Genomic DNA, 12,929 nt, shown 5'->3' on the forward strand with positions numbered 1-12,929 from the left:
TACAAAGAAGCTTGTATATGAGCAAACAAAAGATGGAAAAGGTAGCTTCCCGTTGGATAGGATGGCTTCGAAAAGTAACTAAATATTGGGCGCGATATTAATGGCTGACACAATGGCCCTGCAAAAAAAATAAATAAAATTATCAACCGACTTACAAAAAATTGAAGACTTAGATATTTAAATCATAGGAGCAATAAAGATCTTGGTTATATTGAGTATTACCCATAAGTGAAGGTGGTGATCTCTGGAGATGTGAAGAATATCGAACAGGATCCTCAAAAGAAAAAGGTGGTAGTGCAGGGGGGCATGACCGGGCATTAGTTCGAAGTGGGGGCAGAAGAATCTGAGGAAGATTTTTGAAAATTATGGTGAACTGAATCATGTTATGAATATCGATGTTGAAGAATTATATGCTCCAAGTTCAGCTGAGGTTGATGCAAAGGAAGATGATTCGGAGGATGGAGAAGAAGTGAACGATGATGCAAGCGATGCAGATGGATATGATGTTGCAGGGGCCAACTCATATTTTATGTTTATGTCATCCGCATTTTGCTAGCTAGCTAGATTACTTTTGTTTAAATTCGAACGTGAATTTTGTTTAGTTCTTCGTGTATGCGACTAAATTTACTAGCGAATTTGGTTTAGCTAGCTATTGTCATTTTCTATTAGACTTAAACTGAGATGTTTGTTCGATGATGTTACGACAGCCTGAGGGCTGCTTTTAAATTGGTCATGTTACCTTTGAATGATATTGCTTGTTTTGTGACGTAAAAAAATGTACGGCATCCTTTCTTTACAATAAGATCCTACTATTTTTTTAAAAAAAATACTGTTACAATTGTATCCAAATATATTGCCATTAACAACTACATCAACTATAAAATATTAAAATTGTTTAAAAAATATTGCAATATTTGTCAAATTTTATCTTAAACTTTATTGTAGTGGGACCAAATAATATTGCCTTAAGGTGGTTATTTTGCTGACAAAATAGTTTTTTTAATAATTTAACTACGTTGTTGTAAAATACATTTCATTGCTAAATATTGTTTATTGCAATATTATTTTATTGTTGTAAGACATGACTTAAAATATTGCTATAGGACCTCTATTTCGTCACCATCGGGTGCGACACCAAACATTTGCATATTCATTCCGATAAGTTCTACTGCAACATAAATAGCCTATAAGGAATTAAATTTTTATGGTTGATATAGTCATTCTATGGTGTAGTGTAATAAATTAAGTTAACTAATTAAGTGAAAATAAATTTTGATTTAGGTACATCTTACTTCTTTTGCATAGTCAAAACCTCTACTTTCAAATTTTGAGATGCCCAAATGGTGGTTATCTACCACTTTCTATTTTTTTGTCACGTACTTTTGGTTTCATTTAGTATACTTTCTATACTTTTTATGGGATAACGATTTAACATGTGAAGCGCACATAAACCCATTCAGCAAATGGTTTGCTTTCATCAACTTTCATAATCAAGTTTCTTGCCATGTGAAGAATTGAGTGATTCTTTATGCAATTACAACAAGAGTTTTGGTCATCGTCAACTAATACATAATTTCATGTACTTTGCAGAAGCTTATAAACATGTTTCAAGACTCTCTTCATCTTTCTAATTTGGGGTATCTTCAAAATTTGACCATTTTTGTTTTTAAGCTCATGCATTTGACTTATTTGAATTAATCAAGAGATTTTCGGTTTTTTTAAGATATAGATCCAATTTAAAACATTTAAAGTAATTTTATTCATTCTACTATTAAACCAAACACAATATATAAAAAATGATGAGTCAAACTTATACCCATGATGAGTGGATTCTCCTACGGCATACAAAGAGAGCGAATAAAGATGGAGATGAACACAAATGGGGAGTGGGCCTAAAAGATTTAAAAATAATAAGGGGCTGTATAGTGTGTTCCCATGATCATATTCTCATAATCTTCTATATATGAGTTATTTAATTTTTTAGGTTGTTTTTTGCATACAAAGGTCGTCATCATAATTATTGAAAAGCAATCAATCTAAATTTCACTTAATTTGTTAGTTCTAATTATGGGCCCCTATCACACCACAAAAAACTCAAACAATACTGTTATGAATTTGTAATTTGTCATTAGTCTATGAGGCCTATGTTTCAATGTGTTTAGACCATGAGTAATTTAACATGAGTTGTATGGAAGAAGAAATATATGGCCCATTACTTTGGCTAAGTTTTTAATGTGGGCCAATGGCACACATAAGACAATCGATTTCTCCTTGCAACTTTAGATCACTCTACTAATCTAACGACCTATGATAAGTGGATTCTCCTGCCGCAAAAAAAATACATGTCTATAACTTTTAACATACAGGTGATTGAGCACAAAAAAATTAGAAAATAATAAGGGGTTGTCTAGTACCCATGAGCATACTCTAATTATAATTTATGTACGAGTTATGTAATTTTATTGATTGATTTTTACTTTTGAATAAAAAGTTCATCATCACAATTATTGGAAAGTAATTAATGTGATTTCACCTAAATTCATACTTCTTATTGTGGGCCTCGGAACACCACTGAAAAAAGCAAACAATAATGCTATGTATTTGTCATTAATCTATTTGGCCTCTATTTCATTGCTTTAAGATGGTGATCATATTCTAACATTACTTGTCTTTTTCAGTTTGTGATGATTTTATAAACGGTTTTTCTAGTGCGCGCCCGTGGGCACATATTAAGGGGGCAATTCATAGCACAAATATTAAATAACATATAACTTAGTCAAAAATAGTGGTAACAAATTTATGAGTAAAGTTTTATGGAGTGTAGTATTTCATGTGAGTTGAAGTGTCCATATACTCTTTGCACCTAATATATATACTATATAAAATGTTGGAAAATATATTACTCTGCCTTCTGCAAATATTATTATTTTAATGATAGTCTTGCAAATTTCATAGATTTTATAAGATTTACATTGTATAATATATTGATCTTTGGAAAATAGTTAGTTTGTAGAACATTCATGTTGAGGTTGATGTTTTGCACTATTATACTTGTAAAATTAATGAATTTGCAATATTTTTATTAAAATAGTAATATTTATAAAATATGATGTACACAATAATATGTTTTATAATTTTTTATTTATTAGGGAAATATGGACTCTAGTACTAGAATGGTGGTGGACTCCATAGAACTTGATATAAGTAATAAGTTTTATTTAGTATTTTAATCCATATTTTGCACAATATTGTATTCAAATAAAAAACTAAACCTAAATTCATGCAAAAGCTATTTGATTATATATTTGAATCTTTCCTATTGACAAGACTAAATTTAGAATCATACAAAAATTATCAAAAAAAATTCAAAATATTAGATCCAATTTTGACTTTAAACCCATGGAAACTATATTAATTATCTCAATCAAAAAAGACTCTAAGTATGAAATCTTGTAAATATGAATATAAAATATAGTAAATTGAGTTTTATTTCAGTTATTATGAATTAAACGTGTGTTAATCATTTTCAGTATACATAAATCATTAACCCTACTCATATGCATATGCAAAATTTATTTCCAAAATAATTTTGTGTCAAAAATTACATAGTCATTTAGTCAAAAATATTTGCAAATGCAGATTATATAATGTTCGAAACATTACATATAATAATGTTAAAATATTTTTTAAATTCTCAAAGATTAAAAATAATAATGGGTAATGATGTAAAAAAATTTTAAATTCAAACCATAGATCGATTTAATCTATACTATTACCGAACATGATGACATCAGTTGTTTCCAAGTGTATCTTAGCAAGAAAGTTAGTCTAGTGATGTGGATATTGCTTAAAGAGGGGATACTTGTATTTATTTATCTAATATTATATGGAATATATAAAACAGATAAATTAATAATAAATCCTTTATTTGCATAAATGTATTTGGAAATTATTGAGAATACTATATTTTTTAAATTATTTACAAAAATATTAACATTTAAAAGGTATTTTCAATTTTAAGTTTCATTTTCAAAAATAATGTTACAACTTGTTATGCAACTTAATTTCCAATTTTAAGAAGATTATAAATGTTAAGGTTGCATTTGTTGAGTTTCAAGTTTGCAAGGTTGTAACCTTAAAATCAATTTTGAAGAAATTAAAACAAAAGTTGCATAATAGGTTCCACAGTTGCAAATCTTATTTTTGAAAATAAAACTTAAAAAGTGCATTTTTGAAAATAAGTTTAAAAATGACATTATTTTCGTTTATTTCTAAAATATGTATTATTTTAAAAAAACTCTGAAATTTATATTATGTGAAAATATTTCAAACAAATAACTAATAATATAAAATGTCACAAGATCCCAACAAAATTCTAAATAATGTATCTAGGGGATATGGACACAAAAAATCAAATCTAAAAATGAAATTCAAAATGATGTGATATTAATAGCTGATATTTTTTCATTTATTACTCATTGCATCCTTTCTCTCATTACATTCTCTCTGTATATACATAGATATACAATACATTCATCTCTGAGAAATCTCTGAAAAAATTCAAATTATGATTGGATAAGTATAACTTACTGCATCCTGTGAGGTGGAGCGTGCTGGACTTCTTGGTTCTAAATAAGGTTTGCATTTGAATCTGAATTCCCCATCTCTCTAATATTGTTATGTTTTACAATTGTTTCTTCACAAAATGAAAAAAGGGGAAATATTTGTGAATACTTTTTGATGGAGATATTCAAATGTAGTGCTATGAGTCTATCATGATTTGATAGAATTATTTTTTTAGACATGAAATGTGTATATTGTTTATATTGAAAAAGCAACATTTATACTGATTATATATATACACCTTTCCAAAGTAAATTATCAAACTAACTTTTAGCTATTACTATTTTTTATGGTGTCAGCACACTTATAATTTGGCGGGGGACCTTATATCTCATCCCTTTTTGTTAGTAAGTATAATCATGTTTATACTTAGTAATGAACCAATGGTTCATTACCCTCCAATGGTTTGGTCACAATTTAGTGCCACATCTTTAGAAAGAAATGTTAGAAGTCAAACTCTCTAGAAGATAACATAATATCATCAAGTCTTGAAAACATATGCAGTAGTATGAAAGGCCGAAAAATAAAAGATGCAGCAGTGAAGTCAAAGACGGTGGATAACTCAGAAGGACTTTTATTTAGCCCTGATCATTAACTATAAAAGCTTGTTTTGTGTAAACTCAAAAGTCAAGACTATGCATGCATGAACCAGCTTGAATTCCATAAAACAAGGTAGGCTACACGCGGCTTGAATAAATGGAAGGTAGAAAAATAAAGAAAAGGAGAGCAGCTGCATAAATGTGTATCAAGATATATATTTAAATTAAGGTGGGCTGTAGAAAAATAAAGCAGCTATATTAATTGTAAACATACGTAAGTGAATAAGCATTGGAGATTTTGCAAAAATCTTTCCAAGTAGTTGAAAAAGTAAAAAAAGTACGGCTCCAGGTGCTACGCAGGGAGTTCGAAAATTTAAAGATGAAGAATTCAGAAAATATTGGTGAATTTGTTACGCGTTTGAAAGCCGTGACAAATGAGATGAAAAGAAATGGCGAAACTCTCGATGATGTTCGGGTCATGGAAAAACTACTCCGTTCACTGACCTAAATAGAGAATTCAGAGGCTTGTGAATGATAGAATTCTTGATCCCTTAGATTTAAGTGACTTTCAAGTCTTTGTAGAATGTATTAAGGGAAAACAAACAAACTCGAGAAAGTTAGGTGCCAATAGAGCTACGAGTGTCTTGGAACTGATTCATACCGATATATGTGGACCATTCCCTACGGCCTCTTGGAAAGGTCAAGGGTATTTTATCACATTCATAGATGATTACTCTAGGTATGGTTACCTATTCTTGATACATGAGAAGTCACAAGCTTTGGACGTGTTTAAAGAGTATAAAGCTGAAGTTGAACTTCAACTAAACAGTAGCATTAAAGCTGTCAGATCTGATCGTGGTGGTCAATACTACGGTAGATATAATGGATCAGGAGAGCAATGTCCAGGACCCTTTGCTAACTTCCTAAAGGAGTGTGGAATTGTCCCTCAGTACACTATGCCAGGAAAATGAAATATGAATGGTGTTGCTGAGAGGCGAAACCGTACTCTTAAAGATATGGTGAGAAGTATGATAAGTCATTCTTCCTTGCCTGAATCACTTTGGGGAGATGCACTAAAGACTGTAATTTATATCCTTAACCGGGTTCCAACTAAAGCAGTGGCCGAAACTCCTTACAAACTTTGGACTAAGAAAACACTTAGTATTAAGCATTTACATGTTTGGGGTTGTCCAGCTGAGGCAAGGCCATATAGGCCGAATGAAAATAAACTGGACTCTAGGACGGTTAGTTGCTAATTATTTGGGTATCCGGAACGTACTCGTGGATTTAAATTTTATGATCCCGCTACTAGATCCTTCTTTGAGACTGATAATGCAAATTTTTTTGAGGATGTTGATTTTGGGAGGGAAGATATAGGTAAGAGTATTGTCTTTGAAGAAGATAGTCATGATCCTATTTATGACTCTGCTGAGAGCAATGATCGGATTATGATACCTATCATTGTTCAAGGCCCTCCGGTTCAAGACAACACTGAAATTCCCCATGAGGAACCAATTGAGCAAACTCAACAACCTCATTAATCACAAGACGTGCCACTAAGGAGATCCACTAGAGAGCGAAAGAGTGCAATTCCAGATGATTATGTTGTTTTTCTATAAAAACATGAAGATGGAGTTGGCATTGGGGAAGATGATCCTGTAAATCTTGAACAAGCCATGCAGAGTCCTAACTTTCAAAAGTGGATTGATGCCATGAATGAAGAGATGCAATCTATGAAAGACAATGATGTTTGGGATCTTGTCGAGTTGCCTAAAGGATCAAAACCTATTGGTTGCAAATGGGTATTTAAAACCAAAAGAGATTTGAGTGGTAACATCGAAAGATATAAGGCTCGTCTAGTCACTAAAGGATTCACTAAAAAGAAAGGTATCGACTATAATGAGACTTTTTCTTCGGTTTCCACGAAAGACTCATTTCGAATTTTTATTGCACTTATGGCTCATTATGATCTAGAGCTACATCAGATGGACGTAAAGATGGCGTTTCTCAATGGAAATATTGGCGAGACAATTTATATGGTGCAGCCAGAAAACTTTGTCATTGGAGATCCAAAGACTATGGTATACAAATTAAAGAAGTCCATCTATGGTCTCAGGAAGGCTTCTCGTAAATCGTATCATAAATTTCATCATGTAATCACATCATATGGTTTCGAAGTGAACTTGGTGGAACATTGTGTATATCACAAGTTTAGTGGGAGCAAATTTATCTTTCTTCTCTTATACGTTGATGACATCTTACTTGCTACTAATGATATAGGCTTATTGCACGATACCAAGAAATTTCTCACTAATCAATTTGAGATGAAGGATCTTGGTAACGCCTCTTTTATATTAGGAATTCAGATACATCGAGATCGCTCTCGAGGTATTCTTGGATTGTCACAAAAGAGCTATATCGAAAAGATCCTGGAAAGGTATGGCATGAAAGAATATGCACCAATGGATACACCCGTGTCTAAGGGAGACAAATTTAGTCTCAAAAAGTATCCTAAGAATGAACTTGAGATAAGGGAAATGCAAAGGATACCATATGCATCGGTAGTGGGAAACCTAATATATGCTCAAGTTTGTACTCGTCCTGACATATCATTCATTGTTGGAATGTTAGGAAGATATTTGAGTAATCCGGGAATGGAGCAATGGAAAGTAGTGAAACGAGTCTTACGATATTTGAAGAAAACAAAAGACTATATGCTCACATACAGGAAATCAGATCATCTAGAAATCATTGGATATTCAGATTTTGACTTTGGAGGATGCAAAGATGAAAGAAAATCTACTTCGGGCTATGTTTATCTACTGGCTGGTGGAGCAATTTCATGGAGGTCTGCCAAACAGACGCTCATATCTTCATCCACCATGGCTGCAGAATATATAGCATGTTTTGTGGCATCCAATCAAGCTTTATGGCTGCGAAACTTTGTCACTGGTTTGCGTATTCTTGATGGTGTTGAAAGACCATTAAAGATATTTTGTGATAATAAATCAGCAGTGGAGTATTCAAACAACAATAGGAGCTCTACAGATGTAAAACATATAGATATTAAGTTCCTAGTTGTTAAAAAAAAGATTCAGAGTGGACAGATTTCGATAGAATACATTGGCAATAACTCCATGATTGCGGATCCGCTCACTAAGGCGTTAACACCTAAGGTCTTTCACGAGCATACTACTCATATGGGTGTTACCTTATGTGATACTTTGGTTTAGTGGGAGTTTGTATTTTGGTGTTTTATATAATATACATTGAGTTGTTTATGTTCTGCAGAATACAGTTGATGGAATTTTATTAAATGTCACTCTACTTTTGTTCAATTTTATTATTGTGGTTTAACATTGAGTTGAGAAAATTGGAATCAATCTCGTTAGAGATTGCCTAAGGGCTAGTTGGAAATAAACATTATATAGATCACATTACATGTAATTTCCATGCCACTTATCCATGCATTGATTCATGTCGTTGAATATATTTGTGTGGTGACCCTGGAAGGTTTAGTCACGTAAAATTTTTGACGAATGCCGCCAGAATCTCAAACATATATAGGTAGACGGACCAAATTGTTTTGGTAAAATCTAAGGACGATAAATAGCATAAAGTTGCGCACTAAAGTTTTGTATAATTGATCCTGGATGCATATGAAGCCCAAGTGGGAGATTGTTATTATTATTTTTAATAATAATAATTATTTTATGGGCTACATATAAATATATCAATTATATTTGCTATTTATTATATTGGGTTAAATTAAGTGATCAAATAAGAAAACCAATTAGATTTTAATTTATTGTATGGACCTAATAAGTGGATACCTAATACCAGGCCCAATTAAATTATAATGGGAGATTTAATTATGTTGTATATAAAAAGAGTTATAGTCCCCAATATATCAAGTACACGTAACGACTTATCTTCTACCCATCACAGAGAACCATTGAGAAACCCTAAAGAGTACTTGGTTGAGGAAGACAATAATCAAGTACATTATACAGATTCAGATACAGTTATGATTATCGCCTTATGAATTCAGGTACGCTTCCGTCTTCGATTTAATCTTAATAATTAGATATGATGATTACGGTCCTTGTCTCTATTTTAGAGAATTATGTGTTTATAGAATTATTAAATTCTATCACAGACTACATTATTTTATAGAACTTGACAGTGACATAAGTGATATGGTTTTTTTACAAGGTCACTGGGTCACCCAAATTTTTAATCATCTACATGATTTTGTAGAACATGATATGTATAACAATGTTCTTATTTAAGTATATTCTCATAATTCTTTGTGGAAATACATATTTTTCTTATTGTTATATATTTTACTTACAAGCACATGTATATTGAATAAAAATGTAGAATAATTCTAATTACCACACGCTTATAATATTTGTGATATTTTGAATATGATTTTTGTCTCCCGTTAGAATTTTAAGAGAATCTCAAATCATGTGACAAAATAATTTTTTTCGATAAGTCCAATTAATTTCACGAAATGAAATTTGGATGACAAATTAGCTTAGTCAAAAATTAGAATTTGGGCACTAAGTTCAAATTTTGTCACACACTTAAATTGTTGTCATAAATTTAAATCTCTTCCAAAGTTCAATTCTTATGAAATTTTAATTTGAAGATAATGAAAGGATTAGATTAAATGTTATAAGATTATTAAAATTTAAGCGGAAAATAAAAAAATTGACATTATTCAGATCTAAAAAACAAAAAAGACATCTTATGAAAGAAAGAAAAGAGTGATATGAAGGAAATTTCATGCATACCTTATCTTATTGAAGAGAGAAATCATAAAAATAAACTATATTCGAGTAGCCTAAGATATTTTTACTACACTTCATATCCAAAGGAAGCTCACATCGTGATGGGTAAAGTAGTCCGTAATTAATTAAAAATTGTGCTATTTTTTGGGTGAATGTATCAAATTAGTTTTATGAAATGAGAACAAGTTAGTAGTTGAATAACTGCCAATAAAAAATATGTAAATTAGGAAGGAGATACATGCGAGCGAGTAAGTGTTAAAAAATTCTTGTAATTGACATTGGAAAACCATTAGACAAGAAAGAAATGAGTAAAGAAAGTAACAAAACATGCTGCATGATCTCAATAAATTTCTGACCCATCATATTCTTAGAGAATGATATCATTCAATCTTGATTGAATTACATATTGTCAGAATTAATCTAAATATTTGTTTCTGTTTATTTATTTCGTATGAATAAGTCAGCTAAGCTGGAGAGTTTTTAGGAGTTTGATTTGGTCTAGAAGTAGTGGAGAATAAGTAGGAGTTTAGTAGAGGTGGTAGCTATTTTCTAGGCATTTTTGTAGTCATACAGAATGCACTTAAAACCTGTTTTCTTTGTTCTTGTTTTGTAAGTCTCAGTTGTAATTTGTTTTTCAGAAGTTTCAATATTAAAACCGAGTTGCAGCTCAACTTTGTTATTCCTTATTGTGTGTGTATTTCCATCAATCTGGTATCAGAGCCACATTGTAGTGAATACAAAAATAGATGTCTAAGCCAGCAACCATGGAACCCAGCAAAACCAAAGATAACTCTGTCAGCCTAAACTACCCAATGTTAACCAAAATAAACTACACAACATGGGCTCTAAAATGAGAGTATACGTAAAAGCTCATGGCGTGTGGGAAGCTATAGAACCTAAGGACCCTAAGGTAGTTGTAGAAGAGAGAAGAGATAGTTTAGTGTTGGCTGTGATCTACCAAAGTATTCCTGAAGATGTCTTGTTGTCACTGAAGCAATAAGGACGGTGTGCCAAGGTGCTGATAAGGCGAAGAAATCCAGGGCTCAAATGCTCAAGGGATAGTTCGAGACACGGAACATGAAAGAAATAGAGCCACTCAATGATTTTTATATGAAACTGAACAACTTGGTTACTAATATTCGAGTTTTAGGGGAGAACATGGAGGAGACTTATGTGGTTAAGACGTTGCTGAGAGCAGTTCCATCGAGAATCCTACAAATAGCTTCTGCGATGAAACAGTTTGGGAACTTGGAGACGATGTTTGTCGAGGAGGTTATTGGTTCCCTGAAGGCACATGAAGAAAGAACACGAGGACAAATCGAGAGCAATGATGGTAAGTTGCTGTTGACAAAAGATGAATGGAGAAAAAGGGAAAGCACAGAGAGTCAGCTTTTCTTGACAAGAGAAGAGTGGTTGAAGAAGACAGGCAAGGATGGAACTCATGGCTCATGGGATAGCCGTGGCAAATCTATGAATCATGGGATTCGTGATAGAAGCAAACTGAAATGCTTTAACTGTGGTGCTTATGGGCACTACGCTTCAGAATGCCGTAAGCCACGACGAGGAAAAGAGAAGGAGCAAGAATCTGAGGTGAGTCTCACTCAAGTTGATGATGATGAACCTACACTCCTAATGGAAGAGTGCAGAGGTATGACAAGAGTCCTCGTTCTTTTGAACGAAGTAGGAGTAACATCATCAATGGGACAACAACATAAGTACAAAGGAGACATAAGTGTTTGGTACCTAGATAACGGAGCCAGTAACCATATGACTGGAGAACGCTCGAGATTTAAAGAGTTGGACGAGAATGTGCACGGGCAAGTTAGGTTTGGAGATGGGTCAACAGTGTGCATTAAAGACAAATGATCTGTAGCATTCAAACGCAAAAATGACGAGGAACGTATTTTGAAAGAGGTATATTTTATTCCCACACTTTGTAACAATATAGTAAGTTTGGGACAATTGTCTGAGGTTGGAACAGAGTAATTATTAATGAGGATTTCCTGTGGGTGTATGAGAAAGATGGAAAGTTATTAATGATGGTTAAAAGGTCGTCAAATAGCTTGTACAAGTTAATAGTTCCAGAAAATGAGCCTGTGTGTCTGCTAACTAAAGCAGAGGAGAACACTTGGTAATGGCATTCGCGCTTGGGACAAGTAAACTTTCAGGCAATGAAACTGATGGTTACAAATGATATGGTGTGTGGATTGCCAACCTTGAGTTTACCAAAAGAAATTTGTAAGGGATGCTTGTTGTCTAAACAAGTGCAAAAATCATTTCTTGTACAAACACACTTTACAACAAAGGAACGACTTGAGCTAGTACACGGAGATTTGTGTGGACCCATTTCACCACCAACACATGCTGGAAACAGGTACTTTATACTACTTGTGGACGATTATAGTCGAATGATTTGGGTCTTTATGTTAAAGACAAAGGATGAAGCTCTGGGTGCTTTTAAAAGATTCAAGGCGATAGTTGAAAAAGGTTCGAAATGTGAGATCAAGATTTTAGGACTAATCGGGGAGGAGAATTCTTGTCAAAGGAGTTTGAGATGTACCGTGAATCTGGAGGAATATAGAGGCATTATACAGCCCCTTATTCACCGCAGCAAAATGGGGTCGTAGAAAGGCGAAATCGCACTGTGGTGGCCATGGGAAGAAGTATGTTGAAAGAAAGAAATGTTCCAGTGAGGCTGTGGGGAGAGGCAATATGTCATGCTGTGTATGTGTTGAATAAGCTTCCCACCCGAGCTCTGTTAAAGATGACACCGTACGAGGCATGGACTGGAAGAAAGCCTCACCTTGAACACATAAAGGTGTTTAGCTGTTTGGGTTATATGAAAATACCCGCAATACATGTCAAAAAACTTGATGATAAGAGCAAAGTTATGATTTATTTGGGAAAAGAACCAGGGAAAAAAGCTTTCAGACTTTATGATCTTGTTAAGGACACTGTGTACGTGAGC

General features: G+C 33.0%; 1 protein-coding gene across 1 annotated transcript; it reads left to right on the plus strand.

Annotated features, from left to right (window-relative positions):
• Positions 1-11,038: 11,038 nt before the first annotated feature.
• On the plus strand, positions 11,039-11,827 carry LOC141717101 (uncharacterized). The gene has a single exon (XM_074519216.1). The coding sequence runs from the start codon at positions 11,039-11,041 to the stop codon at positions 11,825-11,827; it is 789 nt and encodes a 262-aa protein (XP_074375317.1).
• The last annotated feature ends 1,102 nt before the right edge of the window (positions 11,828-12,929 follow it).

The sequence above is a fragment of the Apium graveolens genome, chromosome 1 (assembly GCF_009905375.1).
Source record: "Apium graveolens cultivar Ventura chromosome 1, ASM990537v1, whole genome shotgun sequence".
Lineage (NCBI taxonomy): Eukaryota > Viridiplantae > Streptophyta > Magnoliopsida > Apiales > Apiaceae > Apium > Apium graveolens.

Excerpts from the sequence above, each read along its gene's own strand:
- LOC141717101 (XM_074519216.1), top strand. The coding sequence starts at position 11,039 with ATGAAAGAAATAGAGCCACTCAATGATTTTTATATGAAACTGAACAAC.